The 22,500-nt window shown below is 36.6% G+C and overlaps 2 protein-coding genes across 2 annotated transcripts in view; both read right to left on the reverse strand.

Annotated features, from left to right (window-relative positions):
- Window positions 1-1,091: 1,091 nt before the first annotated feature.
- LOC106870077 (uncharacterized) lies at window positions 1,092-14,713 on the reverse strand. The gene is made up of 2 exons (XM_014916050.3): window positions 14,520-14,713; window positions 1,092-3,565 (listed from the first exon to the last, which is right to left on the reverse strand). Exon 2 carries the CDS (start codon window positions 3,554-3,556, stop codon window positions 1,133-1,135), a length of 2,424 nt encoding a protein of 807 aa, XP_014771536.1. The 5' UTR covers window positions 3,557-3,565; window positions 14,520-14,713; the 3' UTR covers window positions 1,092-1,132.
- A 4,666-nt stretch (window positions 14,714-19,379) lies between these two features.
- Window positions 19,380-22,500, reverse strand: part of LOC106870051 (uncharacterized) — a 35,201-nt gene continuing 32,080 nt past the window's right edge. Inside the window, exon 4 of the mRNA XM_089363311.1 lies at window positions 19,380-22,500. This exon is cut by the window's right edge and continues 586 nt beyond it. Within this exon, the coding sequence (XP_089219437.1) occupies window positions 21,175-22,500 (1,326 nt within the window). The 3' untranslated portion in view covers window positions 19,380-21,174.

Here is a 22,500-nt window from a genome sequence, read left to right on the forward strand (position 1 = left end):
CTACAGTTTACCGTCAATAGCTACATTTTACTATCAATAGCTACATTTTACTGTCAATAGCTACATTTCACAATAAATAGCTAAGTTTTATTGTCAATAGCTGCATATCACCATCAATAGCTACATTTTACTGTCAATAGCTACATTTTACCGTCAATAGCTACATTTTACTATCAATAGCTACATTTTACTGTCAATAGCTACATTTCACAATAAATAGCTAAGTTTTATTGTCAATAGCTGCATATCACCATCAATAGCTACATTTTACCATGAATAGCAATATTTTACTGCTAATAGCTACATTTTACTGTCAATAGTTACATTTCACAATCAATAGCTACATTTTACCATCAGGTGCTATATTTTACTGTCATTTAATAGTCTGTGGAGTTACTCAGTACACTGGACAATCAATTATCACTTTCTCTGTTGTACTGACAATGGTTGTATTGTACTGTCAGCAGTTTCCATTTAACTGTCATTTGCCACAATATAACATCATTACATCGTGCAGTCAATTATTACTGTTTTGTCAATAATGATATTAAAATCAACAATATAACCAATCAGATAAGGTTTGTCAACAATTACATTTATACTGATACGTGAAAGTAGGTGTATATAAAAGTATAGATATTGCTGTATGTATGTATACATACAATATATGAATATGTATGCGTTATATAACTATATATATACATATAGATGTATTTATATGTGTGTATATATATGTGCATATGTATGAATGTGTATATACATATATATATATATATATATATGTATATATTATATTATATATTACATATTTTATATATATATATATATATATAGATACACACATACACACACACACACATATATATATATATACATATATAAAAGTGTGTCTTGTTATATATTATTGTTATATTTACACTTGTGCATGTGCGTGCATTGTCTTTCTTTAAAAACAAGGAATTTCTGTTTGAACAACCTAAATTAATTATTTCAAAGTTCAAATGCTTAATTTGGCATCATATTGCTTTTGTTATTGTTGTTGTTGTTGCTTGGTGTGAAGATATAAATTTTTTTTTTTATATATATAACTATTTTCTTCTGTTTCATGATAGTGACATGTCTTGGCAATGCATCACTTCATGCAGTGGTTTTGTGCATCGATTGCACATTTTTGGGAAGTGTGCATTCCCTGAATGCTGGTCCAAGGACTTTGCCTGCCTTGCTTCATACTTCCGCATGGCAACGGGGCCGGTACATTCGGCCAGTAAGAGGTTGTCATGGGCGGCATGGCGAAACTTCGCGACCACAGGTAATTATTTTCCCAGCTTTGTGGCATATCTTGTAGGTAAGGGGAAGTCATCCACGATGACGTCATTGCAGAAGCTTGTAGACGTGCCGAGGCACTGAGGGCCTGTGGGTCCCTTAGACGGTCTTTTAATATTCCAGTCCCTGAGCTGATGGACCCATCAATCAGTGATGAATTATGGAGAGGGCCATCAGGATCGGGGCTGCCACCAATACTACTGAGGTCAAGACTTGATTTCAAACCCCCAATATTCCTTTGAAAGAGTTTATTGTCCCTGTTTGGATATGGTGATGTTAGTGCGGCTGGTGTCAATGGTGGTGACCCAACTGAAGATTTAATTGGTGTACTACTGCCATTATTATTATTGTTATTATTATTATTATCGTTGTTGTTGTTACTTCTATCATTTGGTTTGTTCAGTGCAACTGCAGCAGCTGCTGGGGAGGTTAACGAGAACTTTGCTGTTAATTCCGCTGCTGTGTGTGTTCTCCGGTGATGATTGAGGTTTCCCCTCTGGGAAAATGCCTTTCCGCATACGTTGCATGAAAAAGGCTTCTCACCCGTATGTTTGCGCATGTGCGTCTTGAGATTTCCCTGTTGACTAAATGCCTTCTGGCACACTGTGCAGATGAATGGTTTCTCTCCGGTGTGCACCCGTTCGTGGTTCTTCAAACTGATCTGTAAAGTGAATGCTTTTGAGCACATTGTGCATTTGAACAGCTCTCCCGTGTGAGTTCGTCGATGGTTGTCAAGGTTGATTTTTTGGCAAAATGCCTTCCCACAGTCCATACAACTGTAAGGTTTCTCTCCAGTGTGGGTTCTCAAATGAATTTTCAGATTGCCCTGTTGACTAAATGCTTTTCCGCAAACTGCACAAACAAATGGTTTTTCTCCTGTATGCACTCGTTCGTGGTTTTTCCATTCTGTCTGTTGGCAGAAAGTGCGGTCACAATATGCACAGTGGTACGGCTTTTGGCCTGTGTGAATGCGTTCATGGTTACGTAGATTTATTTGCTGGTAGAAAGCTTTCGAGCAAAACGAACACTTAAACAGATCTCCAGTGTGAATACGACGGTGATTATCTAAATTTATTTTTTGACAAAACGACTTACCACAAGTGTCGCAGTGATAGGGTTTTTCCCCGGTATGAGTTCTTAAATGAGTTCTCAGATTTCCTTGTTGGCTAAACATTTTCGGACAGTAAGTACATTTAAAGGGCTTCTCGCCAGTGTGGACCCGTTCATGGTTGCGGAGATTAATTTGCAGAGAAAACGCTTTCGAGCAGAAGCGACAGTTGAACAAGTCTCCAGAATGGACACGCCGATGGTTGTCGAGGTTAGTTCTCTGGCTAAAAGATTTACCACAGGTTTCACAGTTGAAAGGTTTCTCTCCGGAATGTGTTCGTGCATGTATCTTCAAGTTCCCTTGTTGGCTAAAAGATTTTCCACACTCCAAACAAGTAAAAGGCCTTTCACCCGTATGGATCCGTCGGTGGTTTGCCAGATTGGTCCGCTGTGCAAATGCCTTTCCACAAATATCACAATTGAATAATTTATCAGCTGACGTCAACCCTACTGAAGCTGCTCCTGCCGTATTGTCACAATGTGAACGACTAAGGTCTATGTCCTTTGTATCTTTTGGGATGCCTTGGCTGTGAAGATGAGAATGAGAAGAATAAAACGGAAATGCGGAACGACTGGAGAACATGGAGTTTGGATTGTTATTGTGGTCAGCCTCATTGTCAAAGTTACTGGTGAGGCCAAAAGAACGATCCATTGTTACTTGATCAAAGTTCTTGAAGTCAGAAGAATGTTGAAGTGGAAAAGCTCGACTGAAGAATGAAGTACTGAATGTCTTCTCTAAGTGTGTCATCTCATGAGCTTCCAGTTGGCTCCTTTGGGCGAAAAACTTTTTACAGAAGCCGCAGTAATACTGCTTGTCTTCTGTAGAGAGTCGTTCACCCCGGCTGTTGCATTGATGAAGATTGTTGCTGTTATTATTGTTGTTGTTACTACTGTTGTTGTTGTTGCTATTGTTATTGCTGTTGTCTTGGTGATGGAGGTGACTACTGCTGTTGTTCGATGTGACACGGCTTGAGAGGTTTTTTGTAAAGAAATCATAGCTGAACGGTTTCTCCATAGGAAGAGACTTGTCATGGTATTTCACATGGCTGTTGGGGTAATAGGACTGACCATGCACCTCGAAATTGAACTGGTTCCCTGGAGTGTACATCGGCTGCACTGGATACATGGTGCACGGCTACAAAATACAGGAAACAAAAACCAATTTAAAACACAGCAAGCAAATTTAAAATACAAGAAAATGTCACAATTCCATATATAGGAAACATGGATAAAATTGAAATACAAAAAAATGTGAAGCAGAAATGTATCAAGAGAAAATTATATTGAAATTTCATGACATAGATTTAGTCTTCATGATTGAGCAATCATAGCATCAAAGGTGTTCTAGCCATGACCATCCCCTTATAATGTATCTCGAACTACATTATCTAGTGAGTCCTTGTGTGTTATTTCTAGCAGGTTGAGTGACTATGTAGAGGCCCCTTCCTTTTCTCACGAAATGGGAGGGGGGTTGTTTATGTGAGTATATGCAATCTTTATATGCAACTAAACATGGGTGTATTGTTAGGACACCAAATATTGCAGCATTTGCCTTGAGAGTTCCTCTCATATAGACGTAAAGTACTAAGAGCACACATGTATATTGTAGTAGATGAGAACTGCCTGATATCGGTACCGCAACAGCTGGATCACATGATTTCTGTGTACTGTGTTTCTTCAGTGGCAGGCGCCCAGTCCCCGCATACCAGCGAAATCTGACTGCCAACAATTTACCGTTTGTCTACGTGAGAGGCTCTCTCAAGGCGAATACGGCAGTATTTGGTATTCTAATAATATATCCACGTTTAGTACGATATAAAGATTGCCATTCGGTATTAATACTGCTTCCGTCGCTAACACACACGCACGCACGCACACATACACACACACACACATACACACACATACACACACACACGCACGCACACACACACACACACATGACGCATTTCCATATAGTTTCCATCTACAAAATATTTTCACTATTGATCAGCCCAAGCTTATAGAAAACACTCCCCCAAAGATACCTTTTCTGTTGCTAACACTTTTAGTCACTTATAACATGCAAGAACATGGTGTTTCTTTTCATAGACCACAATACACACAATGGCACACATACGTACATATATAATTACAAACACACATATTAATCTCGTTCGTTCATATACTAAGACACGGTGCAAAAAGTGGGCTCCAGAGAGAGGTAAGACGTGGTATGAGCACAAAGCGTATAGAGTGGCGGAGTCTGGGACCTGCAAAATCCTGTGGATTTCCCAATCCAAACAGATCAGATTCTAGAGCATAACAGACCGAACATGGTGGTAGTGGATAACATGCACCACATGTGCTATATATTTGCACCACATGTGCTCTATATTTGATGTTGCATGCCCCTTTGATCCACAAATATTGAAGAAGGAAGGCGAAAATAGATATATATACAATCCTCTTCAGTACGAAATAGCTCGGTTATGGAAAATAAAGGAGAGGAAGAAAATGTCAATTGTTGCTGTCCTTGGGGCAACATCAGAAAGTATCAAGAGGAATATCAAGGGAATTGGAATAGAGTGCCCAGCGGAACTGTTACAAAAGGTTTGCCTCCTTGGTACGGCGAGAATAACCAGGACAGTATTTGATAGTCGAAAAGAACAGACGGCGTGGTAGCGTAGGCTGCAGGCAGCAAACCCGCTACTCATGCAAGACTTCAGGAGTTCCAACAAAACCTGAGATAAAAATAATAATAATAATAATAGTAATAGTGATGATAGACTCTCCCGTCGAAGACGACGTATGAGCGTTCAGCTTTTTTGCCGAGTGACCTGCACAAATGATTCGTTTATAGTGATCAAATGCTTATGCTGTACATTAGTTCACTCCCTCCATCAAATCAACGTTGCCTGAACAGGTGCACAAGTGTACCACATATCATATCAGGTGTCAAATAGATCGCAGAGCAACGTGAGAAGAAGGGTCTTGTTCAAGAACACAACGCACCACCTGGTCTAGGAATTGAAACCCTTAGATATGGTGTCTCGCTAAAAACACTGGTGATTGCGACACCTCACCAACACAGTTGTAATACCAAATAGAAATCATCAAAAACTGCGTTTATGAGACCCGAACCCAGGGTGAAGGTCTCTCGCACGGCAAGTGTTCCACTGCGCAACAGGGTGAACCTGATCGTTATCCAAATACTGCAACAAAGATTAGGAGGAAATGGACTCAAAACGATAACAGAACTGGAATGGAATGCAGAAGCGCGTCTACCGAAATTGGATACCGAAAAAGAATGCATAAAATTTGAACAAAGAAAGACATGCTCCCTATCACGGAAGAAAGACTTTTAGATCCCCAAAATTTAATCGTCAGAAGGCAGTGACTATCCCAGTTGCAACAGGAAGAGATCTCTACAATACTGAACGGTTGTGAAAGTGACAATTCTGCACATGAAGAACAAAAAACAAAAAACAAACAAAACAAAACTAGAATAAGAACAGGGCTTAGTAGAGAGACCAGTAAATTCACACAAAAGAAACAGCTGCTCGAATGAAGGTGAATTTTACTTTGTGGAAAGGAAGACTGTTACAGAGGAAGAAAGAACCTTACTATTGGATCATGCCAGAAATAATGCGGTTTTTGTTTTCAATTGCATGAACTAGAAGTCGGAGGGGGACGGGATAAACAACCTCTATCAACTTGCTATAAAAGCAGGTAGTACTTTCTGAAGCAAGTTCTTCCCAGTGCCTTATATTGATTTGCAGTTCCTTCAGGTTGCCTTTTATGCAGTCTTTGTACCTTTTTTGTAGTTTGTGCTGAGGATACTTCCAAAGTACAACTCACCGTAAACAACTGCTTCTGAATCTTATTATCCTTTAAAGCATCCGAGTAGATATGATAAGTGATGGGATGCTGACGCACCCTGCCTTTACAAGAACTTCTGTGTTCAGGTGTGTAATTTTGCCACTTGAACTTGAATATGTGTTTCAAACACATTTTGTGAAAGTGTTTAAGCAGCTTGAGATGGCTTGAGTGTACTGCCATGTTTCAGAAGACTGCAGTAGAGCTATTCGTATGCAAGTCTTGTAAACATCGAGCTTGGTCTTGCTGGAGATGCTGCAATTTGCCCAGACTCTCTTTTCAAGCTTCCCAAATGCTACAGATGCTTTCTGAATGTGTAAATGTGTTTCTGCATCTAGGGAATTTCCTCTTGATAACATGCTGCCCAGGTAAACAAAAGTGTCAACTACATCCAATTTTGTACCATACACTATATCTGGTTCAACATACAGTTTGCTTGTTGCAGGTGTAAATATTCCCCTGTTTTTCCAGATTTATTCTAAGCCCAAAGATTTTACATGAAGCAGGAAAACGATCCATACTGTGTTGTTTGTCTTCTGCAGTGTGAGCCAGGAAATCAACAAAATCTTCATAAAGGAGTGCCCTGATCAAATTTTCAAGCGTTTCCCACTTGATGTTGAACCATCTCAAGTTGAAAACTCTTCCAAAAAATTGCAAGAGGACCCACCATCCCCACCAAAAAAGAATTTCTTCCTAGGCCTTGCCTTATGCCTATCGTAGAAAGAATTATTGTGTAAATGATTGTTTGTGATAAAGTTGGGACGTTGACGTCCAGTACAATTCACCTGACGTGTTCCCATATAGTTTCTCCTTCTCAGGGAAAGTGGCTGAATATCCCACAAACGATTGTATCCTTAATGTGATCCCTACATAAAATCACAATCACGCCACATCGTGTATAATATGACTGCTTCTCAATTTCAAAGACAGCTTAGTTGACGGCCTTTCCCACAGTTTCCGTCGAACCAATTTCATTCACCAAACTTGAGAAGTTTTCAAACTAATAAACCCTCTTGTTATGATTTGTAAACAACAGAGATATCTTCATTTCTGTTAAAATTCTAGATGTCTATTCTATGAAACTAGTCTGAAGATCAAATGAACAGCAGGAGTTTCGTTGTGTTTTTAAACAGTTTACCTAATTCTTATTCAGTTCAATTATTTGTCAAGTATAGGGACCAGTTCTTTGGACAGCGGTGTGGCCTATCATATACAGACATCCTCTGGACTGAAAGATTTATTTCTCAACTACTTATTAACTATAAAGCCAGTGCCGACCGTTTAGTGACCCTGTGGGGTTCTTTTAGACCTGCTAAGACGTATTTTAGCCTCCACGTCCCCAACAAAAATCAACACTGATGTTTACTCAACGCATAACACATTCTCCCGTCGATTTCGACGTCTGAGGAGTCCAACATCCAACTATTAGACAACCCTCACAGCACAGATGACTTGTTTATAGTGGCAAAGGCTTGTATAGGACCAGCAACATATTTGGAAATGCTGTTGGCAGGAGTTTGGTGCAAATGTTTACTAAAACCTCAACGATCAACAAACCCCAGGTTTTTCTATCAGAGTTCTCCATATCCTGGGGTAGTTGCCTTCGCCACCACTTAGAGTCTACCCCCGCTCCCTTGTAGGCTAAATGTGCACATGGATATCTTGTACCTGGATGGCCGTTGGCTTTTCTGAGTTCATCTACCTTGGATGGGGTTTTTTTTTTATCTCGCAGGGTGTCTGAAAGCCAGTCCACTCTCCAAGCAAGCTCGGTGGGGTCGTCGGTTCAGTTGCCGACGGCCGGACCACGTGACAGGTTGTACTGGATCACATGTTACCAGTAGAGCTCGCGAGTGAGCTGACCGTAGCTCAAAATACAAGGTGACGCGAATATCGGTGTTGGGCAATACTGACACAACTTGTGAGCTAAACAACCTGCCCCTTCACTACCACTGCACCATAGTAGTAGTGGTAGTAGTAGTAGTAGTAGTAGTAGTAGTAGTAGTAGTAGTAGCAGTAGCAGTAGTAGAAGTAGTAGTAGTAGGAGGAGGGGGAACAACGAAGTCTTGTGACACCACAACCACCACCACTCCCTTACCACCACCACCACCACCACCACCACCACTGCTATTCCGGATTCTCTCACCAGCCCCACCCACCACCCCTAATCCTAAGTGGTCGCTAGACCTGCTAGAAATAACGAATACATTTCACTCAAATCATATCCATTTCTGTCTTTTAAAAAACAAAAGGAAACAGATCTTAAGTATAGAGCGTTTCTATAACATAAACGAGATGGTCACGGTTGGGATGTCTTTGATGATAGGTCTTCTGGATCAGAGCTGGCTTGGTGTTAAATAACATCATCATCATCACCACCACCACCGCCATCATTGTCGTCCCAACATCCCCCTTCCACCACCACTTTCACACCTCTTCACCATGAGGCTCCAGTCAGAGAGTTTCCATATGAACCTAGCTGAACGTGCCGCCTTTGATCATGATCTTTGATCATAGATCTGCTCGATCAGAGCTGACCTTGGGTTAAACAATCCCCCCCACTTCTAGAAATACCAATCACTACCACCACCATCGCCCATATCCACCAGATCTACCACACCCACTCACACCACCACCACCACCACCATCAACAACAACAACACGCTCAAGACTAACCTCCGCCACCACAACCACCACCACCATTAAACAAAATCCTCCTCTCACTCGACAAATCAGCTATCATGCACTGATCACACTCAACTAATTAAAGGTGTGATTAAAAGACTCTGTGACGTCACTGGCGCCTGAATTGGTTTATCTCCCTTCGACGATTTTTTATATACAAGATTGAACGCGAATCATTTAGAGTTATGTCCCCTAACCTTTTTTTTATCATTATAATTAATAGAGCGCAATTTTTTTTATGCATGTGTTCATATACACATATATATATACTTGCACACATACCTTGTTATAGGTATGTGTCACATATATACATACATACACGCATACATACATACCTACATACATTCATTCATACACACATTATATATATACATTTTATATATATATATATATATATATATATATATATATATATATATATATATATATGTAATACATTGATTTATTAGAAAGGTTCTATGGAGCATACGGCAGAACAGATGGTGAATGGACCAAACTTTGATGCTGGGCCTTAAGATCAAAACTACAGTCAACGAAGATTTTGAGCTTTGATAATTAGGAGGAAAAGGGTTTAAGTTATTTGTCTTCGATTTCTTACTGTAGGACAGGACAGACCTGTAGCCATCAAGACAAGGTTTAAGAAAATATGACGTTGTAGCATATTTTGTTTTATGATGATGCAACGAAACTCTTAACTCACAACAACCTTTCTTGTACAACGTTTTAAAACAGTTGTGTGTTTCTTTTGTAAGTCTATTTCAGGAAACCCACATAAAGATCATTGCTAAATATTGATCTATATTCAATACATTTGACCTTGAGTAACAGGTCAGTATTTAAGACAGAATTGACATTTCTCTGGATAGTCACTTTTTTTTTCATTTCACAACGTTTCACTCTTCACGGTGGCTAAATACGTCTATTGATTGTGAAGATTAAGATTTCAACCAACTAACTTTCTACTCAAACAGAAGTCTTGAAAAGAATGTAGATTAACCTTTGATGAACTGAAAATTGACGAAACAGTTTGCATATTTAAAGAAGAAACACACCAAAGATGTATTGAGTCGTTAATTCTTCACTCGTTATTCACTTATTCTTTAAAATACGAATGAATATTCTACCAAAAGTTAAAGCTACATCCGTAGAGCTTGGCTCAATAAGATTCTTTCTGTATAAAAGCATTAAGACTTCTGTTTCACCCATTACTACTTAGCTATTTCTGTACAATTTGTACGAAACCTTTGAGTTATGAGGTCATCATAAATTAAAAATTAAAGTATAAAACAACATCGCTGATTATTTTTATTTCCTAATTTCATTTGATATTTTCTGAAGTTTCGTTCAACTCATGACAAACAACAGATGTTCAAGTCAACACACACACGCACACGCACACACACACACACACACACACACACACACACACACACACACACACACACACACACACACACACACACACAGAGCACGTGTAGAAACAACAGAATTCAGAACGGAATCTCTTGTACTGTTGAAACTGGTTTCTATTCTTAGTTGTATTTTTTCTGAAATAGAAACCAAAACCGAAAAGAGAAATATTCTTTTGGGTTCTAACAGAAAGAAAAAAGTTTCTACTCTCTTTCACAAAATATAAATTGAACAACCAGTTATAGAAAATAAAGTCGAGTTGTTGTTAGTTTTCATTCTTTGTTTTATAGAATCTATCCCTAAATCATGGCACCATTTATTAACCATAAAAATGAAAAGGTTTCAGACTTTAAGTAATAAAATAAAGAAACAACAATATTATTTAAACAGTTTGTTTCCACGAAATCTTTGGTTGGATAGACCCATGTAAACATAGAATCTACCCTAGATACTCCAGACAGTCTTTTATCCACCCGAGGCAGTCTTTAAAATCTGACACAAAATGGTCCATAAGTGAGATGATAAAACTATTACATTGACGTATACACCCAGCTGAAACAGACAAGGAGAACTTTTTTTTTTTTTTAAACTATTATCTTTATATTTTCTTAAGATGTTTCAGATAAATTTTCCTAACAAAACACAAAGCAAATTGGTTTTTTTTTTAAATAACAAATCTAAAATAGAAAAGCAAGAGAAATATGTTTAAAGTCAAAAACGAAATAACTACAGAAATTTGGGGTGTATTGTGAAATATATAGTGTTACATTAATCCACCCGGAATTAAATTGCATTAGCTGAGACACTTAGAGACTTTCCATCAAATACATAGACTTTCTGGCAACAGCTTTTTCAAATCTTATGAAGTTTTTTCTTTTAGTCATTTGTTGTAAACTTTCATGTAATTCTGAGAGAGAGCGTTCACAGGCAAAACTGTCCTCCTCCTCTCAAAACTGTATCAGTTATTTTTTATGAGACTAAATCATTTCTCTAGCTTGGTTTTAGTAGTAGGAAATGTTACATGGCTGACAAATGGGATGTAAATTGTTTAAATACTTTCAAATCAGACGTTTTTAGAATAAAGCATAAACAGACTGTATGTTTATAAATAAAAATACTAATTAGATATAAGTGTTGTATATTCGAATTCAGAACCATGGCATCAGGTAGAATTTGTTGGATTATAACAAATTTGAACACATATATTTATGTAACATTATACCCAAGTTAACCAGTTATTTGTATAAAAATATAAAGATTTTTAAGGACAGTTAAAACAGAAATCAAAATGAGAAAAGATTTAACAATTTCTGAGGAGAGATATACTTCTATCAGTTTTAATTTGAATTCATATCAATGTTTTAGTTATAAATTTTGAAAATTAAAAAGCAACATCAACTAATTGCTATTTGTTTATTCGATTGATTTTCCGTAAAATTCTGAATGGTGTTTCAGGTTTTATGTGCAATAATGTACGTGTGTGTGTGTGTGTGTGTATATATATATGTGTGTATGTAATTTATGTATATTATATATATATATATATATATATATATATATATATATTTATGTATATTTATGTATATTATATATATATATATATATATATATACACACACACACACACATATATACACATATACATACATACATACATACATACATATATACATATATATATATATATATATATATATATATATATATATATATATATATCTTCTCGTTATACATTTTAGACCCTTCTAGTATTTATTAGTCATTCTATGAAGGCTGAATCCCATATTTAACACACACATGCACACGCACGCACGCACACACATGCACACGCACGCACGCACACACATCTTTATATATTTTTATACGTTAGCCTGTCTAGTTCTGTCGTTCTGTGTTAACGAATATTAAGGTGTGTCAATAAGAAACATGTAAAGTTTAATTACAGGTGATAACTAAAATGTTTAATTACAGGAGAAATCTGATATATCGTAGTTTAGATTCTACCTGTAAATAATCACCTCTATATTAAATTGAAAGGAAATACAGTTATTGTTAAATGGAAAAGGAAATATCGGTGAATTAATTAAGGCAACAAAAATATAAATGAAATGACATTAGACCAGAGTCCCAATACATTATACTTTAGAGTATGGTTGTAAGAAAAATGTCAGATTTCAAGAGGAAGATTTACTTTAAGAAATACGAGGAGACATCTTTAAAATTGGAAAATTAACAAGTTATATAAATTAGGAACTTTTTTTAAATACCAAAACATTCAAATTAATTAAGAGTTTATTCAAATGTTGTTGTGTTCTAGTAAATAGAACTGGATAAATCGAACTGCAGTAAATGGGGCTAATCGAAACGAGCAATTATTTGATTTTTTTGTTATATTTGATGAAGAATATGGGGCAAATACACAGTAGTTGAGAAGTAATGATGTATGTCAATATTGTAATGTATGTCATGAAAAGAACATACGTAAGTTTGAGTCCCCTTTTAGTTTATTAATTAATTTATTAATTAGTTATTAATTTTTTTCTTCTCTAGAATCATAAACGGGTCTGGCAAAATCACCGACTGAGAGACTCTAGTTTTATTGTGTGAACGATTAAGGTAGTAACTTTTTGTAAAGACATGAAAATAGAAAAGGGAAAGCCAGGTAAGTTGGTAGAGACGTAGCTATATAAATGAAGGTGTTGTTAGATGAACATAGAATTCCTTTTCGTTATTAGATTCATCCTGATTCTTTTAGGCTGCCCGCCTTTTCACACATGATCAATTGGGTGTCTATATTATTCATTAATTAGCAAATTACTCGATTAACAAAACAATCTTAGTGACATTTAAAGCTGAACTTTATACCGTATCACTAGAATAAATATTAACTGGAACCTATGAAATGTAGCGTAGTGAAGGACATAGATATACAACAGTCTCTCGCCGCCAAGCCACTACACCTATTAACCAATACGTTTAGAGTTACAATCACATATTTTTGTGTTGGAGAATTTTAGCTTTCCAGGTTATTCCTCAACTAGTAAGTTCATTTACTGCCATAATTTTCGAGAGAGAAACTATTTGATATGACTATAAGCCAAAGTCTACAGTTCTACTACCAGCATTAGTGAATAAATTAACTTTAGTTTTTTTTCCTATCTCTTCAAAGGGAGAGACATTGAAAGCAGATCTAGTTTAGATATGGTAGGAAAATAACCAAAATCAATGTAATTTCTTTCAGATGAATTCCAGCAACACAGACAAAAAGAAACAATGAATTCTTGTGAGAGCGTTCAGTGTTTTTTCTTGCCGTTGTTTTCTGTAACATTTCTATGTAGTGGGTAGTAATATTGACCAATTATGGTTTGTCTAGATTATGAGATTATCAAGCAGTTAGCCTCCACATTCCCACTTCTAAATACAAACTGAAAAGTGAAAAATAACTCCAGATAGAAGAAAGGGAACATTGCTATCGATGCTGCAGAAGAGAATCTGATGAAAATTACGTAAATATCTATGTGTCTAGCAGATTGGTTTCTCATCTGGGTCGAAAGCTTTTGAGTGAATCAAGGTCTGTCACGAAAGGTGCCGTCCTAACTTTCCGTAAGGCTTTCAAAGGGAGGACTTTTCTCTCTCTCTACACTTATTGCAACCTGTCAGTCCTGATTGTAAGGATTATTAAACTTAATCAAATTGAACCCTTTTTTTTTTAATAATTTACATTTAGAGAATATTTTAGACATACTTATATATGTGCATGTATGATCATGTATGTATGTATACATATATATATGTGTACGTCTGTATATGTATTTCTATACACACACACATTCATTTATGCATGTGTATGTGTATATATATATATATATATATATATATATATATATGTGTGTGTGTGTGTGTGTGTGTGTGTGTGTGTGTGTGTGTGTGTGTGTGTGTGTGTATGTGTGCGCGTGTGTGTGCGTATGTTTTTTCTCTATAAAATTTAGGAATTTGGGAATTACAGGAACAATTAAGCAATATTGAAAGGTGGGATATTTTTTTTTCCAATTGGTTTAGAGAAGAGAATTGCTGTGTGTTATTTAGTGGAGTTTCTCTGGTTGTAGCCAGAGCACGGGAGGAGGAGGAGGTCTACAAACCTGGACAGCTGCGCCAGTTATCCGTCACTCGCTGGTTCACCATATATATACACACTTTTGCAGCTACATCAGTGTAGATTTACGCGGCCACCTGAGTAAGAAAGCAAAATACATACACACACTTCACTCACGAAATAATACGACGCACAGACAGACCAGAATTAGTTTTATTTGCGGAATTTTTTTTACCAACAAGCGTCAACATAATGAGTCGGCAACCAAGGAAGAGGGTAGAAGCCAAGGGGAGATAAATCCAACTGTTCACAGGGGAAGGGTAGTGCTCGGCCATGCTTCAGGTCGATTTAGGAGAGAGAGAGAGATGACCGGCTTCTGGTTGGAATATCTTGCGTTATAAAAGCAGACTAAGGTTTAATATACTGTAAGAAAATAGTAAATAGTTTAGGGAACAGTGTTCTGTTGTTGATGGGTTAAATGATGATGTAGATCGCGATTTAGTTGAGCTTGACGAGACGTTCTTAATGGCACAGAACTGTAAACACAAAAGTGTTTTCTAGTTTATATATATAACAGTAACTCATAAAAATATTTATTGTGTTTATTAAATATATATAAGTTTAGTAAAATATATATTTTATTTTGTAATTTTCCTGTTTTGTTTTATTTTGTAAAAAATAAGTGGCAAGCACGAAAATCTCAGTTCTTGACTCATGCCACTTTGTAACTTCTGCTGATCAGTACATACACACACACACACATACATACACACACACATACATACATATATATATATATATATATATATATATATGTATGTATGTATACATACATGTGTGTGTATTCTGTGTATATCCTCTCTATATTTATATTTCCTCGCATGCATGCATACATACACACACACGATTAATATATATATATATATATATATATGTATGTATACACACACATATATATATATATATATATATATATATATATATATATATATATATATATATACATGCATGTATATACTTTTATTCTTTTGTTTCAGCCTTGACGCTACGGCCATGCTGGGGCACCAACCCGCATAAACGATCTAAAGCGAAGGGAAATTAAAAATGTTTTGTTTTATCTAAAGTTTAATTATACATATATTTTAGTAAACATCCAAATAAATGTACGAGTGCGTGAGTGGGTGTGTGTTACGCGCGCGCGCAATTTAAAGTTTAAATCTTTGTGAACAAAACTGTTTTAAAATTATAATTGATAAAAAGAAAAAATAACTGTTGAGATTTAATAAAACTTTTATTCTGTAACAAAATCTTTATTTTAGAGAATTGTTAATATGAAGGAAATTTATTATTAAATTGTAATTTTGAAATATGGAAAACTGGAAATGGCAAACATTGAGCTCTTTTTCATATTTCAATGTTTCTCTCTGAGACTGACGAAACAACGACATATCTACACAAATGTGCCCCCTTTTCTGACTTTGTTTCCTCATAACTTCTAGAAAAATGGATATTTTTAAATAAAATTTTCTACAAATACGCTTCAGATGGTGTAAATTACGATTATATCGGGATTTATTGTGAAATATATTTTCCGTGGCTGGGCAGAGGTTTCAGAAAAAATTTACATGAATCGGCCTTGTTTCCTCATAACTTTCAGAAAAATGGGTATTTTTTCTAAAATTTCCTACAAATACCTTTCAGAGGGTGTAAGATATAATTATAACGGAATTTAATGAGGAAAATAAAGTGGTGAACACGCACAGATACATACTGAAACAGCACAATTTTTTCAAGTTTCATTTTGTAGATAGATGCGATGTGTGTCAGAATGTATGTGTGCGAGCCTTCCATTTCATTTATTTCACTATAAATTTCGATATAATCGTAATCTACTCACTCGGAAAGATGTTTGTAGAGAATTTCTTTGAAAAAAGAAAAAAGAAAAGCATTTTCCCGAAAGTTCTGACGAAACAAAGCCGACTCGTGTGAATTTTCCGAAACTCCTCTCCCGTATCCACGCAAAATTTATTTCACTATAAATTTCGATATAATCGGAATCTACACCACCTGAAGCATATATATATATGTGTGTGCGTGCGTGCTTTCCGTTGCTCAGGAGCTCGTTTTTTTTTTGCGTCAGAGTAAAACTTTTCAGAAATCGTTAGATACTTGGAGCTTACAAACAGTTTCTTCCCTCGTTTCTCGAAGCTGAAGACGTCGTTGAAAAATTTAGTTTTGCATGAGATAGTGAAGATAGAAGCTCTCACTTTTTTTTTTAAGGATTGTATAAGACCTCGAAATATACAGCTTCAGATAACGTTTTTCACCGTACCGCCCCAAGAGTAATCTATAATCACCTTTGCAATCTGATACGCTTGATATAATTCATTCATATCAATATCTTAAAAGTGAAGGCCTTGACAATATCACAAACTTCTGGTTAAGTTCCGACAATTGTTATAAATACGCTATGTCTCTTTCATAGAAAAGAAATGAAATCTGCTTTAAACGTTTTCGATACATCAAGGGTCGGCTGGCACAGTTTGGTGCTGACTGCCACGAAGGCACTGTTTCTCTTTGACATATTTTTAAAAAATACGTTCCATCCCGTCTGACAAAATGTGTTTTCATATACAAAATAGCATTATTCACTTTTAATTGTCTGCTATATTTATCACCAGTGGTGATCCTTTATGTATCTTCCTCTTACACGTTGCTTAAATCTCAACTAGAACTTAAGGACTATTTACACGCTGAGCACGTACTTTTTAGACATCAAGAGAAAAGAAACACTACTTTGGATGCTTTCCTATTCTTTGTTGACATCTGGGAATGAGCTCATTTCAAAGTATCGTCACCAAAACTATTTCTTTCTACAGAACTTTATTCTACTTACTGCTTGGATTTAGAACTGTCTTGAAGTACTCTAAATATCCTTCCAACCTTTATATTTTTCTTTTCTAACCAGCATTTTTGTGTCAAAATCTCTCTATAAACTAAATGTTAAAAGCATTTCATACACACAGAGGCAAGGCCATCATTTTCCTTCATCTTTATTTTGTTGTCATTTCGTCTCTTTTTCTTTCTTCAACCCTCTCGTACATATATATGAGTTTATTCCTGTCTCGTAAACTTTAATAGTCAATTCTTCGTCTTCTTCATATGTCTGTTTCTTTCTCTCCATTCGGTCATTCACCTTATTTATTTTTAACATCCTCTTTCCTAAATATGTTCTCTACATTACCTTGTATTTACTCTGTCTTAAGGAAACCTTTATCATGTTTCCATCTTTTAATTTTTCTATATTTCTTTATCATTCCCCCATCCCCGCTTCTGTCTTTCTCTTTTCCTCTCTGTCCCACAGTTATCTTAAATTATAAATATTACAATATAAATGCTTAAATCTTAGAATTTCTGTATTTGTAAGCCAAATTCTCCAAATTCTCCAAATATATATATATCACCCATACAAGCTTATAGTATGTAACATTATAATACCTGGGGCTAATGCAATTTCGAACCTCTCCTTGAAAAAAGCATTTTTAAAAAAAAATATTTTCAGATCCCTACGTTTTAGATGTCGGAGATTACGAATATGCTCCCCCACCCCAAATTTACCTTCCCATTTAAAATTTTGAACTTTTTCGAAATTTTTTCTTACTTATGTTTTAGATGACGGAGATAGATTCCGAATATGGAAGAAACCATGTTTTCAAAATTTTAAATTCAAGAAGCATATATATAGATATGTGTATAAAGAGATAGATCCTTGTGAGTGGATTTTGTAGACGGAAACTAAAAGAAGCCTGTCGTATCTTAATTTACTCTACTGGACCACCCCTCCAGGTTTAAATATTTTGCTTGTTGTAGATGTATGACCAATTTATTGCCTATAAACAAAATCTTGTCTGGCCCCACCAAAATCTTATAGGGAGCCTAGTCGAGAACTAGTGCTTTAAGCACACAATAGCCAGAGACAAACACACACATGGCTGTGTGGTTAAGAGTCTGCTTTAGAAAACCTTAGTTCCTGGTTCAGTCGCTTGTCATGGCACCTTGGTTAAGTGCTTTCTCACTTCAAACTGGCCAAAATCTAGTAAGAGGGTTTAATAGACAGAATCTCCAGGAAGCTCATCATAAATATGTGTGTTTGGATGTTGACATTGCTGAGTGACATTACAACCAGTTGCTGTTTTCAAAGACCTGTGAAATTTACGAGTCTCTTACTTGAAAAACAGTTAAGGGATGCTGACAGGAAGAGTATTTGGCTGTAAAACCCTGCCTCAACTCCTTAGATATAAAGCAAACTATATATGTATATATATTTAATTTTGTTTTCCATGTGCCATTCTTACACGGTTTCTGTAAGAACGGCTTTTACATTATTTGTATGAATATCTCTAGCTGGCCAAGGCAGGCTGTTTTCATGGTGGACGAGTGTGGGGCACTGAAGAGTCGAAATGACCATCAGATATGAATATCTCTCACTCTCTTTCACTTCCTGTGTAATTTTGTTTTGCCTAGCTTTGAAGTATGCTGTGCTTTTAAATAATACATCTTTAATGGGGTCTACTCTCAACAAAGTACCACCGTTTCACAGCTTTTAAGCACACACATAAAGTGTTTACATTATATAAATTGCTTCAAACACAAATTCTAGTATATATTCATCATCGTTTAACGTCCATTTTACACACACACACAAAATATGACAGGCTTCAATACGATTTCTGTCTACCAACGTCACTCACAAGGCAGTGGTGAGATCAAGGTTATATAGAAGACACTTGCCTGTAGTACCACACAGTGGGACTGAACCCAAACTATGTGGTTCCAATGTGAACTTCTTAACCACACAACAACCAACAAAACAAACAAACAAACAAATAAATGAATAAAGTCAAAATTCTCATAAATTCCTGATATTCTCTTTTTTTTTTCTTTTTTTCTTGAAGCTTTGAAAATTTAATTTCAAACTGCAAAAAAAAAACATTCATACAGAGATAATGAGAAATAAATAAAACGGGAGGGGGGAGAGGGGAAAGAGAAAAATAAAAACGAACCCACAAATAAATTCATTTTTGACCATGTAATTAAGGGAAGAAAAGTAAGGAAAAAGTATCAGATGGGACGACATCAGATATGATATACTGAGTGGTAGCCCTGCTTAAACAACACAACCTGGCCCTTAGCTGCCCTTTGATGGGATCAACTCTGTTGAATGTAGTCAGGCCTGCTCTACAATCTAAGATAACTTCCTCCCTTGTTCCTATTTGTCTCAGACACCCTAAAAAGGGTCAGAGATGGCTTGGTTCCCCTTTTAGCTGAGCCAATAAAAAGATACAACCACATCCTTCAGGATCTGGCTGACTGTAGGGCTCCACTCAGAATGGGGTTTTAAGAATTATTTTCGAGGGGAATATTTCTGTTGGTGACAATGTGTTTGATGAAGACTAAGAAAGATTTATTAAGTAAATGTCATTATTTGCCACATTTGGGTAGAGTTTTTACATACGTAAGCAGTGTGTGAAGCCTGGTATATATGTATATGTTTGTCATATTTACAGTATATAACATTACTTTACATATAAACGGAGGCTTCATTCAAAAGTTCATATCATGATACCCATCAGAAATTTTCTGTGGATAATGCTAAAAATATTTTCAGTTTTTCAAAATATTTTCTTGTCTCACAAACAACAATCGCAGATTTCTAAATCCCATATTGTCTGGATAATGATTCAAGATGTAATGGAAAGATTTGATATAAAAGCAAAATAATAATAAGAATAACAATAACAATAATAATAATAATGGTTTCAAATTTTGGCACAAGGCCAGGAATTTCGAGGGAAGGATTAAGTCGATTACATCGACCCCAATATTCAACTGGTACTTATTTTTATCAAGCCAGTAAGGATGAAAGGCAAAGTCGACCTCAGCGGAATTTGAACTCAGAATATAAAGACAGACAAAATGCTTGGCAGCATTTTGCTCGGTGTGCTGACGTTTCTGCCAGCTTGACACCGTAAGTAATAATAATAATAATAATAATAATGATAATGATAATGATAATGATAATAATAATAATAATAATAATAATAATGATAATAATAATAATAATAATGATAATAATAATAATGATAATGATAATAATAATAATGATAATAATAATAATAATAATAATAATAATGATAATGATAATGATAATAATAATAATAATAATAATAATAATAATAATAATAATAATAATAATAATAATAATAATAATAATAATAATGATAATAATAATAATAATAATAATGATAATAATAATAATAATAATAATAATAATAACTGGCTTTTTGGTCGATTGTACAGAATTTGAGGATGTGTATAGTTTGACAGAGGTCAGATGAACAAAACTTTGGTTTGGATATGTAACCGTTTACATATGACACACACACACACACATATAAAGGTATGAATACACACAGACATATATACAAGTGTGTGTGTGTGTGTGTGTGTTTGTGTGTGTGTGTGTGTGAATATATATGTATATAAACATACATACCCGTGTATGTGTCTGTGTATGAACTGTATAAGTTTAGGATGTATTTCTGTATGGTTAATGTCGAGGTTTCGATTAGTTTGGTGTTTGTGAAAAATGAAGGATGAAATGAAGACCAAAACAAGCAGGGGCAGCGATGGAAGTCTGACTATTTGCTCTGTCTCAAAGTACATGGGAAGACACTGGGGGAATTAGTCCAACCTGTGCCCCAGGTAGGGGACATGGCAGGGAAACCTCTGGCCCAGGAATAACTATTTTCCCAGTTCTGAAGGGTCTGGTGACTGCATGTCGATGGGATACTCAATGGCTGCAGGATCAAGGTGGGAGGGTTTGGCTGCTGAATACCAACACCACCACCACCGCCACCACCACCACCGCCACCACCGCCACCGCCACCACCGCCGCCGCCACCGTTGTTGCTGTTCCTTCCTATGTTACTGGGGTTGGCGATGGGGGAGAGCTGTGAAGCATGTGGGGTGGAAGATGGTGCAGGGGTTGGGTGTTGCTGTTGTTGCTGTTGTTGTTGTTGCTGCTGCTGCTGCTGCTGTTGTTGCTGCTGCTGCTGTTGTTGTTGTTGTTGCTGCTGCTGCTGCTGTTGTTGTTGCTGTGTTGGTGGCGGCGGTGCTAGGGGTGGTGGTTGTTGCTGGGCTGCTGCCGCAGGGGGTGTCTCTACCGGCTGAGATGAAGAATGCTCACAATGGCTGGTGTTCTTTGTGGAACCTGCTCGAGGAGTGTAGGTCTTCCTGTTGGTCTCCTGGTTGGCTGCGAATGGCTTCTCTCCAGATTCCTGTGACTCAGCGTGATGGTGGTGGTGATGGTAATGGTGATGGTGGTGGTGGTGGTTACAGAAGTTTTGATGTCGGTTTTGAATCTTTGGTTCATTGTTTCGTTTGGGGGTGACTTTGTGTGCAGAGCAGCAGGTTGGAACAATTGGCGAGGTGGCTTTGCAGCTATGGACTAAACAGGTTGTAGCTGGAGCCGGCTGACAACATGGTGATGGAATCTTCTCACCTGTATGGGTTCGTTCATGAGTGTTCAGGTGAGCTCTTTGGCTAAATGATTTGTGACAATACACACAAGTGAATGGCTTCTCTCCGGTATGAGTTCTTTGGTGATTGTTCAAATGGTCGCGCTGACTAAATGCTTTCTTACACACATGACATTTGAATGGTTTTTCGCCGGTGTGAATGCGTTCATGAGTGTTGAGGTGGGCTTTCTGGCTAAACGACTTAAAGCACACGTCACAGTTGAATGGTTTCTCCCCTGTGTGAATCCGCTCATGGTTACGCAGGTAAGTTCTCTGACTAAAAGTTTTGTTACAGATGTAACAGCTGAATGCTTTCTCCCCTGTGTGGACCCTTTCATGATTCCTTAGATGTGCACGCTGACTGAAAGCTTTCAAACAGAACGTGCAGCTGAAGGGTTTCTCTCCCGTGTGGACACGTTGATGGTTACTCAAGTGGTCCCTTTGAGC

Source organism: Octopus bimaculoides, chromosome 14 (assembly GCF_046866305.1).
Source record: "Octopus bimaculoides isolate indiv1 chromosome 14, ASM4686630v1, whole genome shotgun sequence".
Lineage (NCBI taxonomy): Eukaryota > Metazoa > Mollusca > Cephalopoda > Octopoda > Octopodidae > Octopus > Octopus bimaculoides.